At 36.1% G+C, this 25,202-nt stretch overlaps 1 protein-coding gene and 1 long non-coding RNA gene across 2 annotated transcripts in view; both read left to right on the top strand.

The window, feature by feature from the left end:
• Positions 1-14,607, top strand: part of LOC125610547 — a 220,935-nt gene extending 206,328 nt beyond the window's left edge. The window contains exon 4 of the long non-coding RNA XR_007340532.1: positions 14,570-14,607. This is a non-coding gene — a long non-coding RNA (uncharacterized LOC125610547). The remainder of the gene's footprint in view (positions 1-14,569) is intronic.
• Positions 14,608-14,684: 77 nt separating this feature from the next.
• St18 (ST18 C2H2C-type zinc finger transcription factor) overlaps positions 14,685-25,202 on the top strand; it is a 108,605-nt gene continuing 98,087 nt past the window's right edge. Inside the window, exons 1-4 of the mRNA XM_015485739.2 lie at positions 14,685-14,721; positions 15,578-15,679; positions 22,196-22,250; positions 24,600-24,630. Coding sequence (XP_015341225.1) covers positions 22,196-22,250; positions 24,600-24,630 — 86 coding nt within the window. The 5' untranslated portion in view covers positions 14,685-14,721; positions 15,578-15,679. The remainder of the gene's footprint in view (positions 14,722-15,577; positions 15,680-22,195; positions 22,251-24,599; positions 24,631-25,202) is intronic.

Genomic DNA, 25,202 nt, shown 5'->3' with positions numbered 1-25,202 from the left:
CATAATAGAATAAAATAGTCAATAAATATTTTTGAATAGTATATATCTATAAATGAATTCTCCTTCTATTAATGAAATTCCTTTATTTTTTGTACCAAGGATTACCCAAAGTTGCTTAACCACTGAGTCTCATCCCCAGCCCATTTTTTACTTTTTAAATATTTTTATTGATTTTTTAAAAAATAAATGACAGTGGAATGCATTACAATTCTTATTACACATATACAGCACAATTTTTCATATCTCTGGTTGTATATAAAGTGTATTGACACCAATTCAAGTCTTCATACATGTACTTTGGATAATGATGTCCATCACATTTCACCATCCTTGCTAATCCCCTGCCCCCTCCATTTCCCTCCCACCCCCCTTCCCTATCTAGAATTCATCTACTCCTCCCATGCTCCCCCTCCCTACCCCACTTATTTTTTATTTTGATGCAGGGTCTGACTAAGTTGCTTAGGGCCTCACTAAGTGGCTAAGGCTGGCTTTGAACTTGTGATCCTCCTGCCTCAGCTTTTCAAGCTGCTGAATTTCCTCTCAAAGCAAATACCTAAAGGCTCAATCACTTTCATCAACACACATCCTTATCCTGACCACACAGGGGTGTTCTTTGTGGAACACATACCAGTTTTGCTTTGTATAAGGTCTGATCTCTTTAGTGGTCTTGAAATTTTACGGACTGTCTATCATGTGCCATTCCTTCTGTGTGTTGCATCTGATGGAATCCTTGTAGCCCAGGGGACAGTTGTGTTATTGTCCTTTTTACCAGTTGAGGAACCTGAAAAATAGGGTGGTTACATGCAGTTCTGAGATCACAGAGCAGTAAGTTGTTGGTTAGGATTCAAACTTAGTGATAAGAGTGTCCACATTCTGACTCTGCTACCTTGGGTCAGGGCTCACGGTTCCAATTATTCACAAAGCATTTCCCAGGTCATTTGTCACTGTGTTCCCCAACATGCCAGCTTTATGATGTTTACAATATTTCAACGTCTCTGTTAACTTAGCCCTTATTACTGATTTTCCAACATTCTAGCCAGTCTATCTGCAGTCTAAATGCAGCACCCACATTCTCATTTCCTGAACTACTTCATTGTAGGTCTTTCTGTGATTTGCCCAGAAAAATACATTCAGGTATCTAGCTTCCTACTCCCCTTTAAGCCAGAGTACAGAGCAAGAAGAACCCAGACATTGGACATGGATTTGAATGTTAGCTCTTACTAATAGTATGACCTAAGGTCACTCACCTTAAGTTGGGAATAATAACGTCCACCTCCTTTGATTGTGGTGAGATTTAAGTAAGAAAATATAACCGTAAGAGGCCTTGTAAGTGCCTGAGTCAGGCATCGTGTAATTACTTGCAACCATTGCTGAAAACCTCGTGTAATTTCATTTTTACCTGTTGCCTTCTTTGGATCACTGTAAGCATCTTCTACTATTTCCTGCTACCCCCATGGTCTGATTTGAAGTCTCTCTGTCCCCCAGTACATTCATTTAAATGTTTGTGATAAATTATATTATATGTTTTTAAATATCTTTTTATTTCATTTTGTTCTTCAGAATTGCCCACTTAGTTTTGGGGGTTTTTTTGTGTGTTGTTGTTGTTGTTGTTATTATTGTTGTTGTTTGGGTTTTTTGGCATTTTGAATATCCCCGTCACTTTTCTAATTTTAACATGTTATTGACCTGCTCACGACAAAACTTAAAATGTGAACATCTCATCCCCTGTGCATTCAAGTTAATAGTTTTATGTGTGTTATAATATAGTGGTATTACATATACTTTTGTCAGTTTTTCTTAATTAGTAAAATGAATTTTAATTTGTAAGTAAACTATTCATAAGTTTCTTTCCTATTTCATTAGTTTCCAGATATAATATCAATGATATAATATTATCTACTTTGAGCATTGCATTTATTAATCTTATATGCTAAACTGAATGTTTTCACCAGCATCACTTTTTGCTCTCTACTGTGGATATTAGTACATTTTATTTATAAATATTTGATTCATTGTTTTTCTAAAATGCATATCACAGGGGCAGGGGCCTCACCATAGTTTCCTTTTTTTTCTTAGTAATTATTCAGTCCTCATTCAAAAATGCAGTGCTCTGACTGAGCCCCTAGTTGTGGAAGGGAAGCTGAGAGGGATGTCCTTGCCTGTAGGAGCCTCCAGTCTGCAGTGGGTTCTGAACATGGGAACAGTGGTCCAGGTGTGGGGACAGAGCAGGTGAAGCTTCTTCTAAGAACACAGAGCTCAGGCTGGGGCAAGAGGAGTTAATGAGATGAAGAAAACCTAGCCAGCTCACTCTGGAGCAAAGTCTTCCTTTCATGAGTACTGTTGTCATTCATTTTGAAAATACGTTTATGTGTAAGTTAGATCTTTAAAATCAGGGATTCCATAGTTTTTCTAAGGCATTTTACTTTTGTACATACCTTTTTGGAAAAAAATTAACATAGCCAAATGGTACATAATGTGATGGAAAACCAAGAAGGATTGAACATGTAGAAGCAAAGAACAGAATGATGGTTTCTAGAGACTGGGGAGTTGACAGGAAAAAAGGAAGATGTTGGCCAAAAGGTACAGTGTTTCAATTAGACAAGATGATCAAATGATAAGAATTGGAGGTTGATGGATATGTTGATGAGCTTGATTCAGTAAGTCCATCTTTTATACATTTATCATAGAATGGCTTTTACCTCATAAATATATGCAGTTATTATTTGTCAACATGTAACAAAAATAGCAGAATAAAAATTTAATTTCAAAAGAAAACCAAGAAGGTCAGATTCCCTCAGTAATCTGCCTCTGTGATATAGTGAGGAGCTATTGGTTGATGAAAACCAATGAAGATAATAGACTGCAATTGGATAGCATAGGACAAAGAGGCTCAAGAGGACAGTGCCAACCTCTGATTGGTCATGTGAGACAGCAGGAAACCCGGTGTTCAATGACCAGCTTTATATAGACAGATTCATTATAACTCTTTAAAACCACCCAAAGAAAGGGATCAGTTAGGATCCTGACATCCACCAGGCTCAGCATATGACATTGTATCTCCATTCTAAATTTTGAGGTTTAGGCATTCTTCTTCACTGTAGCTATGCACCCTAATGTTTGTACTTCTGGGGCAGAGGTTTTATCAAATCCATCAGTTGACACCCTAAGTCATCAAGAAATAAATTCAGCACCCATGTATCACTGAAGGTTTTTATTTTGTAGCCTCTTGATTTGTACAACAGAAATATTTTTCCTAAAAAGAAAAAATATATCTTTTTTATTAAGAGTGGCATACACCACTCTCCATTCACGGAGGACTTTATCCATTGGCATAGTTTCCCCTTTTCTCTAGGAGAATAGGTGCTTAATAAAGATTTGAGTACCAAAGTTAATTAATTAATTAATTAACATCATTCTAGTACACTGATATTCATCAAATTTCTTACTTGTGGTATTTTCTTACATTTTGATGAGATTGATACTTTTAAAATAGCTTTGTGGAACAGCAAAACAATAATTCAGAAGGGGCATTTATTTCTCTAAAATCTTTCTCATGTGCTTACTGATATGTTGTGCATAGAGCCCTATTCTCCAGCTTAAATGGAGTGATGGTAAATAAGTTCAGAACACAAAATAATCTTTCCTGGCCTGAGCAGATCGATGCTAACATGTCTAACTTTGCTCAGTGAGTAACTTGCTGTTTGAGAATCACCTTCCATTTTTTTACTAAAATACATTCAGTAGATGTTTCATTCTATAATTTCTCTTATTACGTCTCTCTTTCTAAAATATGTGTTCCCGTGACCAGTGTTGCAAAATGCCCTTAAGAGAGCCCTAGCGCTGAGATATTTACATGAAAAACAAGGCAGATTATATTTTTAGTATTAGACTGAAAGGTTTTTCCATCCTCCAGGAAGTTTTCAGGATAATGTGTTCTTCAAAATAGCAAAAATAACACATTCTTCACATATCAGTGTGTATGAGAAACACATTGTACAATTTAAAAAGTAAGTCAGAATTTACTAGGGGTGGTAAAACATTGAATATCTCAAGGAAATTTGCATCATTGCTTGACATTTAAATTTGTTTTTATGATATAATTATAATTAATTCATTTCCATATTTTATTTGCTTTCAGCAAATTTAAATATTGTGCAAAGTCTCAGATTTGTAATTTGTGAGCTTACATTTGATAATGACACCTGTAATGAAGAAGTACATAATTGCTGTTTCTTTCTTGACATGAATGGCTTTATCTGAAGGGAAGATCAAGTTCAATAAGCTATAAAGTGGTTCTCAGAATGTACTTCAATGATGAGCCAGACATTCACTTTTTATCTGTTCCTTTCTATCATGAAGTAGTAAAACCAGAGCAAATAAATGGCTCTAGAATAAAGTGGAAGTGCTTCTGTTTCATGTGGATGCAGAGTAGTTAGCCTTTGGGATTTGAGATGCTTCAGTGTAGCTAATAGTGAATAGTTGAGGCAAAGTCTGGTACCCAAACCATCAGCACAAGAATCACCTGGAAACTTGTTGGGAATGCGGATTCTTGGGCCTTATTTCAGAACTATGGACTCACTTGGACTTTAATAAGTCCTGCAAATGATTCTGGTGCAAGCTAATGCTTGAGAACCACTACTTTGAGAGCCTGCTCCGTTACTTTGCTATTCAGCATGGCCTATGCTTGAATCAGCAAGAGCACCCAGACCCTTAGAGAAATGCACCACGTCAAGTGGGACCTTGAGTGTCAGCATTAGAACTTATCTGTTAACAAGATACCCAGCTGATCCTGAAGCATATGAAAACCTGAGAACCATTGATTTGAGTTTTTAAGGTTTAGAGCTGGGAACTGACCAGTGGGAGAGTATTCTTAATCAGAGGCATTTTGGAAGCTTTCAGAGTAGAACTTCATCAAAACTTTACTGTTTGTATATCCCTGTCTGCCTCCTCTGGAGTAAAGAAAAGGAAAGATGAGTATAAACTTCTTGGCTACAGTGTTCAAAACTACATAAGGATGTACTATATTTACATCATGAGATGGAAAGCAAAGTGTAAAAGAGCTCTTATCTAGGTAAAAAAAATCATCTATTACACATGTATACATGCACATGTACACATATGTAATATCCAACAATGATCTAGATGTTTATAAAAAGCATTTTTTCGATCTGTGTTTTTAAGCTTTCAGTTCTCTAATTAGCTTTTTATGTACAAACAAAGCTATTTTGAGAGTTTTTTTTTCTTTTAGGTTGTTTTCTATCTTTGAATTTAATTTTCTGTCATACGAATTTTTTAAGAGAGTCTTTTTATTAGTGAAGGAAGCTGCAAACTTCCGAGGCTCTCCATCTTTCATCTGGATAGGGTGATTGTCATGGTGCTGAGGGGTCAGGAGACAAAGCTTTCTGTGAAGGTGATAAAGTTCGCCTCTTTCCAAGGCTTCTGCATCACTTTATATCTCCTGGTAGTGAACCCTGTGACCTGGCAGGCAAAGAATATTTGACCAAGTAAAACCTTATTGGTAAAAAATATTTTTATTATGGAAACACATGAGCATTAAAGGGTTTGAAAAAAAAATCCTTCTGAAATCTTTGCACAACCACCCCCCATATGTAAATAGGACTGTCACTCCTGTGTTTGTCCACAGCTAGAGCTCCAGATGAACCAGTGTAGTGTGCGATGACAGGAACAGCTGACTCATTAGTAGAGAGCAGTGAAAGGTAATTAACCCTGGGAAAAGTACAGCTGCCGTGCGGGCTGTTCCTTTCTGTAGGATCTGATTAGAAATTAGTGTTAAACCACTGATTCTTTTTTTTTTTTTTTTTGAAAGACTGTCATTGATAATTCACTTTCACTCTCAGGTGTGTCCTTAGAAAAGGTTCTCAAATGTACTTATATACAAAAGGGCTCAAATCTAAAAAGCATTTTCTGATAACAGTAGACACCTGTTTTTCTTGTTAAGAGAGAGTTCTTTCAGATAATATTATGTCTGACTATTGAAGATCAGTAGTACCCCAACCCATATTCTGATAGTCAGTAAATTACTTAAAAGGATTATTTTATATAGTTAATAAGATGTAGATAATTGCCATTTAATCAAGTTTTCTCTGCCCCCCCCCCATATTTTCTCGGATGATGCTTCTCTGAAGCAATGGACGCTCTCCAGTTCTAAACCAATAGCTGTTAGGGAAGGTAAGTGAAGACTGTTTAAAAATAAACTTTCCCCTCAAAGAGAAGTAGTCCCAAATGTTTCTTTTCTCTCTTTTTTCCCCCCTTAAATCCCAAATTTCTCATTGTCCTTCAAAAATCTGAGAGATTAAGGAAATTAATTTCAGAGGACCAGCAATGATGTTTGACTCGTTAAACATTGGTATCTTTGTGGTAATTTGGGCTATATTTGTATATTTTCATCTTGACTTAGGTCTTCATATATCTGATAATGAAGAACATTAGTGCTTTAAGACACTGAGAATTCACATAAGTGACTAAAGAATGTGATAAACAAGATAATGCCCCACCTCCCCCATCCCAGCAAGATGTCCCTGCCCTAATCCCTGGGACCTGTGACTGTGTTACCTTGTGCAGCAATGAATGAAGAATTTTAAGATGGGGAGAATGCCCTAGATTATTCAAAAAGGCCTAACTGTTCCCATGGCCCTTAAGATAAAGGCAGAATGAGTCAGGGAGCTATGGTGTGCCCAATCCACCATTGCCAACTATGAAGATGGAAAACAGGGACCATGAGCCAAAAGGATGCAGCGTTCTCTAAAGGGTGGGAATGGCTCTGTTTAGAGTAAACAAGAAAACAGGGACCTCAGCCCTGTAAGAGCAAGAACTGGAATCTGTCAATAATCCAAACAAGCAAGCAAATGAACTCTCCTGAGCCTCCCAGGAAGGAATTCAGGCTGTGAGACCATACCAGATGACCTCCAGAACCGTAAGATAATAAGTCTGGAGTGTTTTAAGCCAGTAAGTTTGAAAATTTTGTTACAGCAGCAATAGAAAACTAATAAATAAAAGAGGTCAACCAAGAGATGGGATATATTTTACAGAGAGCAGTACACAAACGTATGAAGAATTTTCTGTGAAGAATTTCCTGTGTTTGAATGACGAGAAAAATTTTTTGTTGTTGTTATTGTAGTTGGACAGAATACTTTTATTTATTTTTATGCAGTGCTGAGGATCAAACCCAGTGCCTCACAAGTGCTAAGCAAGCACTCTGTCACTGAGCCACAGCCCTAGCCCCAAGAAAAAATTTTTAAGAAACCAAAATGGATATTCTGTAGAAATTGAAATAGTTATTCTGTGGATCCTGAATGATGGTTATGGCCGACCCAGAGATTTTTTACTTTCTACTTTGTGATACTACTGCCCCTCCGCCACCCCAAATTCTCTACATATTTTTTTAAACATAGTGCCTATATCATGAGAGGTGCAAATGTGTACATGGTTGATCACACCCTGTAGTGAGTGTGCATTTAGCTGAGCGTGAGTGAGAATATCCAGGAGTATGCAGGGGTGGAAGGACACACCTCTGCCTCTGAAACAGAGCTTAGTATGTGGAGGCAGATGGGTGCTGTGTGAATCCTTGTTCTACCTCCTGCTACTGTTGTGAACACAGGAGAAGGTGGTGATCTTATTGAGCTTCCCTTTTTACATGTGTCTTCCCATAGGCCTGACATGATTGTAAAGGACAAATATTCAAAGAAGGTATAAGAGAATGCAAATGTGAAGGTGTTCGGTAAAGATGAGCTGTATTTATTTAGAAAGTACTGCATTATTTCTCTGTTTTGATAAAAAGATGGAAGAAAGAGAATATTTTTCTTTATGTCTGTGCCATTTTTCTCCCCAATACAAATGTCATCAGTTTGGAGTATATGGCTATGCATGGTTTAAAATAAAATGTAAGTGCACAATAGTCAGGACATTCTGGCAAATTTTGAGAGAGAAAAGGGAGGTTTTCAGAACTAGGGATGACATAGAGTTTAAATGAGTTGGAGGCTTTCCTAGACAGTTTTCTTTCCAAATTTGGAAAAATAAGACAAACCATATTTCTATTTTACATTGGGTTTTATTCCCACAAAAGGGCCAATTTAAATTGCCTTCATGTTTCATGTAAATGAAGTAAAAGTAGACATTGGGGAAATCTGACCATAAGATCTGTCACTCTTCACACTTGCACCTCTTTGCATTTTGTGATCGACATTTTCAAAATAAGGAAAGAAAAAAATTGTAAAATCTCTTCAGCTGGCTTAGTAACAAAAGTGGCAAACCCATAGTATCCCAGGTGTTCAACATCTGGGATGTTTTGTATGAAAATCCAATTAATAAACTATTATTCAAACACCTGAAAAGGATTATCTTTTGGTTTTATTACAATTAAATTCAGCAATAATTGAGCAACTGCTATAGACATAAAGTTACATTGCATCGAAAGGTCCATATGACACAGCCCTCATGGGGCTACTGAAGGCTTGGGAAAAGGAAATAGACTTGAGTAAGTTGACTATCAGGTAGAACACAGTAATGAAGATGAATGTGCCAATCAGAACACTGTTAGAATGTAGGATTCTGGGCAATGGTCTCCACTGCAACATGAATGACAAAGTGCATTTCCACAGGCATAGTTTACAGTTCTGACACTGAAGAAAAAAAAATCCTTGGAAAGTTACAAATTAAATCAATAGGTTCAAAACATTTAATTTCAGCTGTCTAATTCGACCATCTTGTCTCTTTGATCCTCTTGTAACTATATAAAAATATGGCTTTAATGCATTGTTTAAACCAAGCCAGTCTGACTACTGGTGTCCTTTCAATTGGTCTTTGGAGACATTTATTTATTTTAGTCAAAGTTCTCTGAATCTCTCTAGGGATAAATTTTTCAGTAATTATCATCTGGAAGCGTTTCTAAGTCTGTGCTCTTGTTTCCTCTGTTCTAATACTTTGCACATCCTATTGGAATCCTCACTTGCTGGTTTGTACTTGAGGACAAAAGTTGTGTCTTATATATCTTTTTATGTCTACTGTCTAGCATGGAGGAACATATAGATTGCTACTCAATAACTGTGTATTGAACCAATAATAAGTAAATTTTTAAGAGAAAGATACTTGTATTAAAATAATCTATATTAAACATCCTAATTTATAAAAATTAAAATCCAAGGACCATCCTGCAAAACTCTATTACCACATTGGCCTCAATGATTGAGGCAGGTCTTCTTTGTAAATCTCAGTAGATTCTCCCATTCCATATTCATAGTCAGATAATGAAGATAAATGACTATATTCTATTATCTTAATTCATATTTACAGAATATAGTAATGATGTTAATGAAAAGCAAACAGTTACTGTTGAGAAAAACAGCAGACTTGTTGAAAAATTCTAAAGAACCTCTTAAAATTGGATAAGGAAAATGGAAAATTTCCAAGGATATCAAGGATATTGTGTGACAATCTATATAATAAAACAGCTTAAATAGAGAAAATTCCCTTTACATAATGAAAAGCCTCATTTTTGAATCAACAAGTGCTCTTTGAACTTTATTAAAAGTGTTTTGACATTATAAGGTTGTTTAGTATAGATTTACTCAAAATAGCACATTTAGTTGCAACACAAGCCTTGAAGTTAAGTGGTTAGTTTAATAAAACAGAGTTTCCATAGTTACCGCAGGAGAACAGCGAATAACTTTTATTTCTTTGGAAGCCAGGAAGGGGCTTTAGAGAAAAGATTAAGCAAACAGACCCAGGCAGGTTCATTATGCGTGGCTTCACACCTGATTGGCTTTTTAAAAGAGGAAACTCTCGATATTACAGGAAATTAAAGTGTTGCCACTAAAATCTCCAGCAGCACATTGAGAAGTCTGGACACTGCTTTTCTCTGGGCATTTGAACTCTATTCTGAGTCAAGAGAGAAACTAGTTTAACCAGATGTCTCTGTGAGATGCATTTTTTGCTTATGGTGTTTTGTTAATAAACCATGTCCTAAATAAATGGTTAAAACACTACGCTGAAGACAGCAATGCATAGCTCTACATGACAGATCATGCAGCCTTTGGTCTAACTTTGTTATTCATGACCAACATTTTGATGAAAGGCCTGATGGGAGGGGAATTGAAATCTATGCTAGGGAAGATGTCTTCTTGTGCCAGCTTAGTCGTCGTCTCAGTTGAGCATTGAGATGTGCTTTCTGTGAGTGTTAATGGAGGTCACTGTCATGCTGTCCTTTGCTGAGTGTAACCCAAGGAGTTCTTCACAGTTGACTATTGAGAAACAAAATGATGTGGTTTCTAGAATCTCACCTTCAGCTCGCCAGCCTCTAAAGCAGCAGTGATTAACAGGACTTTTACAAAGTTTCTATGTAGTTACAAGGACAGTTTCAATCTTCTGTCATTTTTTTGCATTAGCTATGATTATGCTTTTACCACAAAAATGCATTTGTTTTAAAGGTAACAATACAGACTGGGAGAATAGCTTATGTTTCATCTATATTTATCAGCACTCACTGTACATTTGTGTCTTCATTACCAGGAAATATTAAGGGACATTGTGCCATCTATTCCTGTTTACAGTTTATTATGCAGAGATAGGAAACACTTAGCATGTAAAATGAATGTAGAAATTATTCCTGGATAGAAACACGGACATTTCCCACTCGTTGGCTCTTTCTCCTCCATCACCGGATCAGAGTGTAATTGTCAGTAATCAGGCCTGCTTGCTGCTGATAAAACCACTCTGAATGCTAGCAGCCTTCTTTGTGTGATGACTCAATTATTCCAGAAGTGCCTCATCAAATCTGCCCCATCAGCTGGGCTAATAAATAAGGAGAAGAAACTGGCCCCCCAAAGCAAATTATAAATCCATTTGCATTAACCATTTCGCTGGTCCATGATCTAGGCAGAAATAAGCATGGCAGATTGTGTTAAGCTTATTTGAATATGTTTATAATGTTTACAGCATGCAACTTTTTTTCCCACAAGGTGTTGAAATTATCAGTCATGAATGGCATCTAAATGCAGTTATGTTAATTACAGCAAGGCTTTAAGTATCTTTGAGGGCTATTTTGTTACTTAAATCAGGTGACAGTTAAAAATCTTGCAAGGAGAAATATAGGTCTTGTATAAGTTATTGGAATTGTTTAAGACTTTAAGGAGAAGAGATCTGTATTTTATTTTTACAGGGACTGAAAGGACAAACACAAATACTATAATGCCTACTAGTGCAAGTACAATTATTTCCTGTCTGTCACAGTGGAAAACCAGAAAGTTATTTTGATGCTCTGGATAACTTCGACAGTCTGCAAAGCAAAAACTGCCTGTTTTGGGAACAGATCAAACTTGCTCTAGCACTCTTTGCACTTAAAATTCTACAGAGCAGAGATTTCAAAAATTTGGGAAAAACCAGTGAAAATCCACTCAATCCTTCAATGGAAATTTAGTATATTGTTTGACAAATTTTACTTTGTTCTTCTTTCTAAGTGACTGTTCTGAGTTGCAAGAAGTTTCATTCATATTTGAACTTCAGAGATAACTCAGGGAAGCCAAAAGTATTAAAAGTGGATCATGAGGAACAATTTGATTGCCGATGTAAAAAATTTCATTGTATTGAACATATAGTGATTTAAAATCTGAAACATCCTTCCTAAAAGTAAGTGATCCCCCTGACCCACTTTGCTCTGTGAGCTGTGTTTCCTGCAGAGTGATTCCAGTTTTGCAGAAGCTCTTCCTACTGTGAGCAGGCACCTAATTATGGGCTGGTGGTAAAAGTAAAGCTTGTGGCCAATACGCAGTATTTTTCTTTTCCTAAAACATTTTAAATAAAACTCAATATTTATTTTCATTTGCTCCAGCCAATGAAGCACATTCCCTAATAAACTAGGGAGCTAAGCAGAAGAAAGTCATTTTCAACAGCATAAATATTAAGTAGGAGTAGTCTCACAAAAATTTTGTGCATCATTTTCTAAATATAGACTCTCTTGCTACGATGGAAAAACCAACTCATTGAAAATCCAAAATAAAGGATTTAAATTATCTTAGAAATTTCAAGGTGCCAAACGGCAAATGGAAAACTGGAGAATTCCATTGTATTTCCAGATAAAGATATGATCAAGATTATATATAAATATATGTGAGATATATAATATAATAGTACATATATGATACAAAATTGGCTGTAACTTAAATTATAATACTGATTAATATAAAAACAAATATGGAAACTTAGAAGTGTAAAAAACTTGCCTTGTTCAAAAAAAATGAAACAGGCAAGGATAATCCCCCTTTTCATCATTCTAACTAATGAACAATTGGTGACATATTAAAGTTAGAACAAGCGGGGCATGGTGGTACACACCTGTAATACCAGTGACTTGGGAGGCTGAGATTGGAAGATCCTGGTTAGAAACATGGATATTTCCCAATCATTGACTCTTTCTCCTCCACCATCAGATCAGAGTGTAATTATTAAAGGCCAGCCTCAACAGCTTAGCTGGACTCTGCTTCAAAAATAAAAAGGGCCAGGAATGTAGTATAGTGTTCCTAGGTCCCTCATACCAGTAAATAAACAAATAACAGTGATTGAGAGGTTAAAACTGTTCGAAATTGTGGAGACAGGAGTTCAAGGGATAGCAGTTCTGAAGTAAATATGTTGGCATTCTTATGTTTACTTTCTAAAGACTAAATCAGTGAGTGGTCTTTGGAGATTGTATTAACATTCCAATCCTCAGAGAGAACTGCCATGCAATTCCTGCCTGACTGAGAAAAAATGGGCTGGTTTCATTGGAAGGCAGACTGGGAAATTGGTGGTGGCAATGACCTCGTATTAGTTATATTATGAGCCATAAGTGCTATATATATTTCACATTAATTCATTTGTCCGTTCACCAAATTATTCATTGTGTTTAGTTTGGAGAATCTTTAAAATTAGTTCATCCTTTGGGATAAGTAAATCTGTGGACCTGCAGTCTATAGGAATGCAGTGGACATATGTATCATTTCACTATAGGGGTGGTAGTGCACACCTGTAATCTCATTGACCTGGGAGGCTGAGACCTGTGGATCCTGGATAGAAACAAGGACATTTCCCACTCATTGACTCAATACAATTTGATGTATTTTCCTGTTTAAAAAAAAAATAGCACAGCAGATTCATTACATTGTATCATATGTTTGAAGATCTGTCTTTTTCAGAAGCAGGTACTCATCCATGAAGCAGCTATAAAGGCCTGAGAGTCCTTAATTATTGGCAGATAGAAAAGCAGAAAAATGGAGTACTTGGTGATGACTATATGTAACAAATAAAGCCAAGTTATGATTAGAGATCACACTTAAGAACTGTGTAACTCATTAGGTTACTAACACCTTGGTTGTCATATAGTTTCATCTTTTAAGATTGCTGTTTCAGAAAAATATGGATTTCCATGCAAATGTGTTCATCCTGGAAAGTTTTGGGAACTTGGTCAGGTTTCCAAGTTTTGGGTTAACCATCTTAAAAATGTGTATTTCCCATGAATATTTTATTAAGCCCTTAAGTTTTATAAAACAATTTAAGATCTTCAGAAAAAAAAAGATTAAAGAAAGGCAATTAATAAAAATGGAGTTTTAAAGGTATCTCCTGATATAATAGCACACGTGCAGAGGGGAGAGGGGACATTTCAGTGGATGATTCCTTCTGGTATCTGCCAAGAATGGCCTTCCAAAGAGCAGGTGGGTGGAGTTGTTTATGACAGACGCTTGGAATGAGAGCACATGAAGGGCTCCTGGTTCCCATTTGTATTTTGGTGTGCTTCGACTTCCTGAGCCCTTATGTGTCAAATCATATTCCTAAACTTATATTTTCTCCATGCCCTCTGCACACTTCTCCAAGCCGATCTCAGCTGTGCTGCCTCCACCCTCCTCCCCAGGGAGGGGAGCCACAGCAGATGGGGTTAGGGCAGAGGGCTGATGCATCTGACAGCAAACGGCCGGGTTGTTGAGTGGAAGCTGTGAGCGTCAGGAAGCTCCTTTTCCCCTGAGACCCAACTAACCACTGAAGAAAGTTGAAAATGAGCCCTTTGAGAAACGCTATTAAAAGTAGTAAAAAATTGCAATTGTGCAGATGATGTGCTGCTGTGCGCTTATTCGGATGCTAATGAGTTTGACATTAGGGAACTCAGAGGCTTTACAGCTACTCCCTTATGTGATTCAATTCTTTATTGGCAATCTTTGAGAAAATAAATGGAAAATGTATTGCTAATAAATACATAACACGATAGGGTATTAGACAAAAAGCCATTACTTTCAGGATTTAGAAAGAGCTTTGTTCACCAGTGTGACTATTTTCCAGGATCTTTTGTTTTAGGTTAGTGTATGGCAAACAAAAGGGAATAGGCAGGTGGAGAGCTGCACAACTCTTTCTGAACTGAGGGTGCAGCAGAAAGGGCCAAAAACATTTGTAGAGAAAGCTTTTTTTTTTTTTTTTAAGTTACAATCAAACACAAACTAAGAATTCCCAAGCTCCTCTGCTACTTTTCAGTTGTTACACCATGTGCAGCAATCTGTTATGTTGTATGAGAGTTTTTATCTTCATGTTTCCCCAGGAACTACAGTTGCAGACTTAGGTTGACGAAGCATCTGCTTCATGTCTGGTCAAAGACTACAAGTAACACAGACATCTATGCTTCAGAGGCGGGGCTCTTCAGTATACTGCAAGGGGTAAAAGACCAGATGACAGAAATCTTCTGAAAGGAAGGTTGGTGGCTTATGTTTTAAAATTCCAGAACTGCCAGCCATAAACATTTAAAGTCTGTGGTATCTGTATACCTGGCATTGCTATAAACAGGCCGTCTTGTGCGTGTTGAGTACACTACATGGAATTTCAAAGTTTTTTCTCAAGGGCCAATGGCCTCTGAAAACAGATTCTGTTTCCATCCCTGGGGCCAAATAGAGGGGATGCAGCTCTGTGCATTGTGACTGATAACCAAGTAAACCAAGGGTGAATTGTTGCCTTGGAAAGCAAGTTAAAACACTTGCCAAAAGATCAGTAGCATTTTATGATGGCCTCATTAGAAAAGTCTAAGTAACAAAAGGTTATATTTTGTATTTTGTGATTTCTTGAGCAAATCTAGTCTCAAGTTTTTCTTTTTGGTGGTTAAAAATGAAAATAATAGAAATACTAGGGTTCAGAATGTAATCAGTGGTGGATGCTTTGCCTAGCACATGTGAGATCCTGTGTTCAATCCCCAGCACCACTAAAAAAATAAATAACAATAATAGAGCTGGATATAGCTCAGTGGTTGAACATCTATTTAGCATGTAAAGAGCCCTAGGTTTGATCCCCAGCATCATAAAATAATAATAATAATAGAGAGTCCCTTATCCAATTTCTCAACTAAATAGAAGACCTGATATATATATATAATGTAAAAATATTTTTTTCTGATTGATATGTACTATCAAGTTTTTAGTATAATCCAAAGTACCAAGTATGTAATATAATCCAACCAAATTGTCAACTCATTGTTTTTCATTGCAATGTTTATTATTACTCTTCTATTAATTTGTCCAGACACTTACTCCTTCCTTCTTTTATTTTTTCCTCTTAACAGAATGAGTTTCAAGCTTTCTCACTAAATTGGACAAAGACATTGAGTCTCTTTGACGGAGCAGGGTGAACTGAATTGTTTACAAGTTACTGGAGAAAGAGAGCGGTATGGCTACATTTTCTATCTATTTATTAAGAAGTAGATATACTGAAAGAAAATGAGATCAATTAAAGAATTTATATAAAGGCTCTCCTCTTCAACACTGTTTCATCTCTGTGAATTTGATTTTGAACTTTTGTTAATGCTCAATTTAGAATTGTGATTTTTGTTCTAAGCACAGTCAACTTAATATTTTAAACTACTGAACAGGTAAAATTCTCTGAAGAAACCCTTTTGCATATTGGTTGGTATGTGTTATTTGTTCATGTATGTTTGTCCTTAAAGAAAGGTTCATTGTTAAAATAGTTTTAAAGATCCAATTTGAATTCATTTGTATTAGAAATTTGTTTGCTTAAAGACTAAGAGCAATTATAAGATATTTGAAAAGCAAGATTTTAAAACAGGTGACTATTTTAAAGCTCTATACATGACATCTGCAATTAATTCCTACAAACAGTAAAAAGTAAAAAGTTCAATAGTCCTTGGGAAAAATCTATTTAAAATAACGTATCCCTTTAGGATGAAGCTTATTTTCTAACACATATTTTATAACAGATGCATCTCAAACTATCAGCAAGAAAAAAATTCAAAGGCCCTCTTAGTGGATTACTTGCCCTATTTTTAAACAGGGCATATTTAAAAAATATATATAGATATATATATATAAAAAGAAATCTCCTGAAACATAAAGCTGGTGATTGCCCCCTAATGTCACAAAGCTGTGACTCTGAGGCCATGGTATGGCAACTAATAGAAATCCTTGGCACACATTGGTTACCTAAGGGAATAATAGAACTATTTACTGGAGTCGTTTGGCAAAAGGACACAAACATATGGCTTTGGTTTATATTCAGCATTGCCAGTTGTACAAAGTTACAGGACAAAGTCTACAACAGCAGTGAAAACTCAGAAATCAGAAGGAAGAGTCAAAATAAACCCACCTCCTTGTAACAGTACCCAAGCTTGTCTCAGGTCTAAGATGTCTTTTTTGCCCAGTGACTCTAGAAAGTTCTCTTTGAAAAGCATCTCATCTGTGGATAATGTGCATGAATGAGGCTCTCAGGTAGAACCGTTTCCCAGGGAATTATATGTACTTAATCTGATAGCAGACTGAATCTGCTTCATCCTTGAGGTTTGTATTCATGGGAGATAAGAAGAATTAGGAGAAATAAGGAGAATTATCAAAAATCTAAAGCATATACAACATTGAATTCACCAGCATTTATACAGAGATTAAAGACAGTACAGTAAGAGACATGCAGGCACAGAAAGTTGAAATCAATAATAGTGTGCCCCAAACAAAGGATGGAAAGTTCAAAAAATTTACAGATGTCATCATGGGTGGTATTTTTTTAAAAAAAGAATTTGTAAGTATATATTGTTTAGTTATTGATGGACCTCTATTTTATTTATGTATTTATTTATTTATTTATTTATTTATAAGTGGTGCTGAGAATTGAACCCATTGCCTCATATATGCTAGGCAAGCGCTCTACCACTGAGCCACAACACCAACCCCTAAAAAAGGATTTTTGTTACGATTCATTTTTTAAAGTTTATTTTTTGAATGTACTCCTATTCTTCCTGAGTAATGGATAAATATATTAAAACTAAAAAATTAAAGAGAGTAAGAGCAGAGAAAAAAACAAACTTAAACATTCTAGATTAACCTTGCTCTCCAAAAGTCAACATTCTCCTTCATTTAGCCTTGAAGCTCATTTCCCCATAATTTTTGCTTATGTGACAGGTAAGCATCTTGCCTACCATTTTAGGCTGGTCCAAAGCTATGTTTAGAACAAATTGAGGCCAGCATTATCAAAAGAAAGGTCACTCAATGTAGGGTCCTTTGTTCCTCAATCTGGACAAATTTCATCCCAACATAATGGCATCATCTAGTTGCTTCATTTTGAAAATTGCCTTTTCCTGCTTCCTGGGTTTCTCTTTCTCATTTTTTGTGACTTCATTTGTGAAAAGTATCCACTGAGGAAAAAGTGTTCCTCCTGGAGAAGATCCTAGAACCTTTTCTCGGCAGCCACAGAACTTCCTCTCACCATTGCCATGAGTTCCTCAGGACTGAAAGAATATCTCACAAGAATGATGTTCTACAACATACAAAAGCACAGTGCCAATTCAAATGTCTCAGGAGAAGCACACAGTGAAATCTGCTGAAGAGGGGAAATCACTGCAAGTTCAGTGTATGCAAAGGACTTCTCAAATTAGAAGTCTCCGCATGAACTAACTAGACAGCATTAAGATTAATTGTGTAAGGGTTTTCCAAGAGTGCCTTCAAAACATGATCACCAGGACTTCTTCTACAAATATTAAAAACTCAAGACTATTAGTAAATGCGTCTTATAAATATATGTTGAGGTCATTGTACAGAGTTCTGCTGAAAGGAGAAAAAAACCTCAATATCACCAAGGAATTTGTTTTACCCAGTTTTTAAGAAGCGATTGCATATTTATTTGGAGAGATAAGGGTTGTTTGTCTGTTTGTTGGTTCAGTATTGGAGATTGAACCCAGGATGCTCTACTACTAATCTACATCCTCAGCCCTTTTATATTTTGAGACAGGGTGTCACTAAGTTGTCCAGCCTAACCTCAAATTTGTGATCCTCTTGCCTCAGCCTTCCCAGTCACTGGGATTACAGGTGTGCATCACCTCATTTTAAATTTTTATTTATTTACTTATTTGTCATTAGGTTAAAATAGAATTTTGAGTGAAAAATAAAATATAAAGGAATTAAATACCAGTTAAGAGGCTTGCATGAATGAAATCAAAATTGATTTTTTGAGTTTTACATATTGCTTCTTGAATCTCTTCCTCCACAAAGAAGCAATTCTGAAACTTTCTGTTCAGCCCCAAAGAAGGTCCCAGATCTGTGGCCTGGGGTAACAAGAAAGAGAACTCTTTGATGCCCCTGATGTAAAAAAAAGGATGGGCAAGTACAAGTAATTCAGAAACCACTTTGTACACTTCAATATAGGTTTATAAGTATATAAAGATGTTAAATGGGAGTTTTCCACATTCAACTAAATAGTTCATGTTATTCTAACGTCAGGTTTTCTTCTTCACTACAAATCTACTTATTTCCATTTCTAATTCTTGTGCACATCCTTCCTCCAAATTTTGCTTTTTGACATTTGGTATTTTATAAAATTCTTTCCCTCTTGCAATTTTTTTCATGTGTTCATTTCTTTCCCCTGGAGAACTGAAACATGAAGCCTTTTTAAAAATTTTCTTTGTGACTTTATTATGAATTAAATGCTGAGGGGCTGGGGATGTGGCTCAAGCGGTAGCGCGCTCCTCTGGCATGCGTGCGGCCCGGGTTCGATCCTCAGCACCACATACCAACAAAGATGTTGTGTCCGCCTATAACTAAAAAATAAATATTAAAAAAATAAATAAATAAATAAATAAATGCTGAGCAAGAATACTTTTTTCCTTCTTTCTATTTAAATACTATATACAATACGTCCATATTTGTAGGTTAAATGAGATTTTTCTTAAAGTAAGTGTTACAGATCAGGAAAAATTAGAATAACAAAGGTCAACTTCAGTCTTCTTATCCCTGCTGAGAACTGGATTGTGAAAGCCAGTAAGAGCTCATTATAGGAATCTCGGCCTATATATTCTATTGTTCTCATCCTTAAACTATGAAATCTGGAGAAGGACAAGATTTTAAAAAATAAAATTTCCAATCAAGAAAAGGAATAACTCAAAGTTTACAAAGTTAATTGCAGTCTTTTCAAAACTATTGGGTGGGGGGTGGTAAGCAATATAGATAATTAAACATTATTTTGAAGTGGAAAAAAAAAACTCTCTAAGAAGTGGTATATTCAAGATTGCAATACGTATTGTTTAGGTCATTTTCTTGAACCATACCATGAACTTGTGACTCTTCTATCATTCTGGAAGAATTAGAAAGTATGATAATTGACCCCTAACTCTGGGTCTTGAGACAGGTACTAAAGTAGAAATCTCTACCTTGAATGACTCACCACCTGAGCAAGGTACCTTTGAAGACAAGGGTTCATTTTATGAAAATAAAGTCTTTCCATTGGCAATTTACTCATGGAAATAATCCAAATTAAGAATACTTTGAATTTTCTACTTCTATGTACAGGAACAAAGACCTGTTTTTGAGTTAGGGTGGATGAGGAGAGAGAACCCTCTCATGAACGTTTAAATTCCCCACCCCTAAAAATAAAAATACATATGCTTTAGATGTCTGATACATGATTAGAAACTAAATTTAGTAATTATTGTTCCCCAGTTATGAAGGACAGAATGAAGGTGAAATAGATAGCTCATAAATAATGGCCTTGATCTATTTTACTCTTACTCAGCCCACAAGCTAAATTTGAAAACTTAGTTTTATGAATGACTTATCAGTTTTTAAATGTTTATAGAGGGTGAATGTGCTACACCAACAGGAGAACAATAGCTTAACAAAATACAATTATGAGACCAGCATTCCAAGCACATTCATGGGGAGGTCCATGAATATTTATGCATTCCTTCCAAGGACTTTAATGTGGAGATGGTTGCATGGGGTGGAGACAAGACTCAGACCCTTGAATAGAGGAACTGCAAAATAGAATCTAGTTAAAAGTTATTAGAAAAAAGGTTGCATTTGAGTATGTGTCTGAAACTTTTATGTATAACTTCTGGCATCCTTTGCAATGTGTGCTTCGGTTTTAGTAAGAAACTCATGGAACTCAACCTCCCCTTTTTTGGGGGGGGGTATTTTTTTTTAGGTGGCTGGGGAGAGTTAATAGCACCCATGTGGCAGGATGATAGACTTGTGTTATGTGGATGCTCTCCCGTGGGAATAGCTTCCTCAGAAATATTTGATGGGTTTCATCTTTTTAACCCTCACATGCTACTGATCTCTCTTAATCTAGTTATTTGTGTAGCACACGGAAGGGCCTTGCATGAGTTGAGCCACTTTATATGAAACAGGGATGTTCCCTGGAGGAGGGGGATTTCACAAGGCAGTGCTCACCATCCTGAGTAAACCAAGCCATTTTAATCTTAGGCAGTGTCATATTTGTCGTAAACTCGTGCAGTTTTAAAAGAAGGAAAACTGACAGGGGGAAAAAAATCACCTCTGTTTTATTGTTGTTTTCTCTTATTGTGTAGTTTTAAAATATTCATAACAATGAACCATTTTATTTAGACGAAAGCAACTGCTGTTCAACCAAAGTGGTGAACACTTTTTGTTTGCTAATTTAAAAAGCAGTTCAACGATTGGTATGGTGTTTATTATGAAGCAATGACAAAAGAGTTCTGGTGGTTTTAATAGTTTTAGCTTACGAGAGGTGTCGTTAATTTCGTCTGTAGTGTTGCAGGTGAAAAAATGCACAATGGATAAATAGTCTATATTGGTTTAACTGAACATAATATATAGTGTGTTCTGGAGTTGTTTGTCTCAATAGACTATAGTAATCAAAAGTAATGAACCTATTATGTGCAGGACCTTGGAGAGCGTCGAATGGCAGTAAAAGTGTGGCACATAAAAGGTTTATTAAAGGAAATTAAAGTCCATCATTGCCACACCTGCTCCCCTATTATAAGTCTATGGCAGGTCAGTGCCTTCAATCACAACCTAGCCTCAGAGAGCAGAGACGCAGCTCCCATTACCATGGCAGTCACACTGCCTCTCTGCTCATGTCAGGATTTAAGGATGGGAGCCACGGAGTGCGCCTTCTGCCTGCCTCTTATTTTCAATGGACACAACAACTTATTTATATTTAAGAATTCTTTCTAACAGCGTACAGAAGTGAATTAAACTAAGAGAATGATAAGCAGATTCTAGTGAAATGGATAGATGTCTTCAAGTCAGAGTCCATGAAACTAAAGTGCCTTGAAAGTCTTTGCATCCCTTTGATAATTTATTTGATTGCATTTAAAATATTTAGTAATGATGGAAATTTGATATTGCCACAGACCTTCACTTTCTGTTTACATTCAGATGACTATAACCAATATAGTTTTTTTGGAATTTGGGGTGTAAATATAGGTTTTGTTGATAGAATTTTCTCATTCTAGGGGAATTACATGAGTTTGGCTTCAAGTTGCCTATTTAGACAGTTATTTTTCCTTAGAAAGACGTATGTATAGGGAAGGGTCTATAAATGTAAAAGAATCAGATTTTAATAAATCCATCTGAAATATTTTGATTTAGCATTTGAGGTTTTATCCCTTTCATAACCACAGTAATCATTCTTTTTTTTTTTTTAATCACTATACATTTGAAACACTTAAAAACACTTGTGGGCAAGGATATCAGCCTTCTTGTTGACGTTCTCTCTGGTTTCCAGCATCTGTAGATGTGTCTCTTAAACTAGTAGTATTTGAGGGCAGTCACAATCAGTTCCCCAGAGAGTCAGAATGGGATTCAAGGGCAAGGAAGGGCACTCTGTTTTTCACCGTGACCTTCAGAACTTCTAACTGCATATTTTCGTATTTTCATCAATGTCAAAGGCATGACCTCAGAACTTTGTGTTCATGTTACAGATGGATGCAGAAGCTGAAGATAAAACGCTGCGGACTCGCTCTAAAGGAACGGAGGGTGAGTTAGCAAACAGGTTTCCTGACACTGTGCCCACCATACCATGAAAGATGGGAGTGCCAGTGTCCTCTGTCCCTAGCGTGTAGTCAGAATGATTACACCTTCCTTGGGGCTTTTTTTTATTCAAATCAAGCCAGAATACTGGCTCTTGGCATTGAGAAGCTAAATATTATGAACTAAGAGTTAAAGGACTCTGGAAGGTCCAAATGATATATGATGCTCATTTTTACAAAATACAATCATGAGTGCATTTGAACATCATGCAAAATATCCTAAGGTTCAGCAAGGGAGGAATGTTTCATGGAGACCTTCAGATTTTAAAAGTGACCTTAAATGACCAAGGGAAAAACTGAATTGTTAGTTTATTGCTAAAGCGGATTTTGATTTTCATGTTATCTAGTTTAGTAGCTCCCAATCTATACTTTGTTCAAGTAAAATGATGATGTTTGTTTTTTGACTATTCCTGCTGGGAATTTCCGGCAGCTCTGCAAAGTAATGTTTGGAAGGTTTAACTTGCCGGTTATCCCTCTCTTTTTGTAACCAACAGATGGTAATGTAATATTGAAATATAAACAGGCCCTTGATGATCTAAACATCTGGAAAACAGGATTGACTGGCAATAACACCCCTTAAGGAAAATAACTTTTATTATAATTAGCTATATTTTTGTGACCCTTAATTCTAAGTGGGAAACTGTAGGTTCACCATGGCTCTGACAACACTCTGGATAGCTGTTTTCCCCACCCCACCCTCCTCAGAGTCTACCTTGCTTAAGAAGAGCTGAGCCCAGCTGTCACCCTGCACTTATCTGGAAAGGTTTTGACATTTTCAGTTGAAAATGGCTAATCAAGTTGAACACTTTTGTTAGCTATATGTTTATATATGTCAAGGTACTTAATTGCTGTTTAAGCAAAGTCCAAAATCACAAATATTTTTAGCAAATTCAAGAATGCTTTCATTTCTTTATTTAAAATGTGACCAGTGCTTATCATCAGCGTTGCTACCCAAACTTCAGAATATTTCTGCACATCACATAGGACTTTTCTCTACTCAAACATACTGTCTTGTTTTTCAATTTTAGTGTAGATTAGTTTTAAAGTAACCATATTTTTTACCCTCATAGTAATTCTAGACTCTAAATTTTTACCCTCATAGTAATTCTAGACTCTAAATTTTTACCCTCATAGTAATTCTAGACTCTAAATTTTCATGAAGGTAAATGTCTCACTATTATACAAATTTCAGAGTTTCTTTCATTAGTTTCATATCTTTTTTTTTTTTTTTTTGGTGCTGGGGATTGAACCCAGGCCCTTGTGCATGCGAGGTGAGCACTCTACCAACTGAGCTACATCCCCAGCCCTGTATTTGGAGTCTTCAAATCTCTTATTTTGACGTCTCAAAGCACACTACTCTCTCATACTTTCTAAATGAGGGTCTTTAAATTTGCAATTCTTTTTTGGACTTCGAATTCTTTTGGCACATGCACACATGTCTTAAATAGAGCCAAAATGTTCTTCTAGAAGTGAAATGACTGTTTCTTGTGAAGCGTGAGTAATCTTGAAAACCACCTGTTGCCTCCCTCCATATGCTGCTTATCCTGGGTGTAGGCAGGTATTTATAAACATGAACTCCTATAGTTCCTAGCATCTCAGTCAGAAAAACTGAAGCCCTTTTTCTCTAAGTTTCTTATTTTTAAAAGGTCATTGGTATTAACATTTTTGAAGCTTATGAGCATTCCTTTCTTCCTTATGTATAAAGTTTATGAAATAAAATCTTGGGATATATTCATTAGTAAAGCCTTGCCAGTTTTATTTGAATACTTGTTTAATGTCATTAAATATGTTATCTTGGGACTGGGTGTAGCTCAGTGGTAGAGTGTTACCTTAGCATGCATGAGTCCCTGGGTTCAATCCCCAGTATAACCCAAACATACAAACACACACACACACACACACACATCCCCACACAAAGAGAGAGGATAATATTGAAATTCTTTTGAATAATTTCCTATTAAAATAAATTTTATTTTAAAAAATAATTCAGATCTTCTACGTTCCTGTAATTTTTCAATGAACCTCTAAAGACAGATACTTAAAAAGTCCAAACTGTGACTACAAGGCCCCAGGGCCACCCAAGATACTAAACACAATGAGCCATCCTGGGACATACTCACCTGTCCTCTTATCTCCAGAGGACCAGAACAGAGAAGAATTAAGCCATACAGTGAGAAGCCACGTGGGGTCTATACTAACAATTCATCATTATTATCTTTAGATGGGTAAATACTTTCAATCACTTTTGAAAATTATCAGCTGATTCTTTCTCTTCTTTTTTTTTTTTTTCCAATAGTACCAATGGATTCCCTAATCCAGGAGCTCAGGTAAGATCTTCCCTACATTATTTTTTCTCATATTGATTGGTTTTATTATTAGAATGATTTATACTTTTAAAGCCTCACAATCCTTGTTTTAGAATAAGAAACAGGCCAAAGGACTTACTAGTCTCTATCTAAATACCAAAGAAGCAGAGAAAGGGAACATCTATACGGATAATGGATCCAAAACAATTTGCTCTTATATTCTAATAACAAAACATGGAATCATTTTGGTATAATGAGAGTAATTTCCCACTTTTCTTTAAGGAATGTAGGCTGCCACACACTTTTTATACACCTACATGGTTAGATTTTATACCAAGGGTCAGTGAACTGAACTGCCATCTGTGACCTGATTAATGGATCACCAAGATCCTAAGTTATACACTTTTTATTTGAAATAATTAGATAATTCCATCAGGTAGCCACAATTTGTTTTTTTAACCTACACATTACAAGGTAATGTGACAAATAGGTTTTTTGAATGGGTCCATATGTTTCTACCTTAGATATCATAACACCTCAGACCTAATACTCTGAAAATTCCACCTGGTTTTGCAGAATAAATTTCAATTAGA

This window comes from Marmota marmota, unplaced genomic scaffold, assembly GCF_001458135.2.
Source record: "Marmota marmota marmota unplaced genomic scaffold, marMar, whole genome shotgun sequence".
In the NCBI taxonomy this organism is placed as follows: Eukaryota; Metazoa; Chordata; class Mammalia; order Rodentia; family Sciuridae; genus Marmota; species Marmota marmota.
The sequence above is the reverse complement of the archived record's forward strand: the minus strand, read 5'-3'. Positions and strand labels throughout refer to the sequence as shown.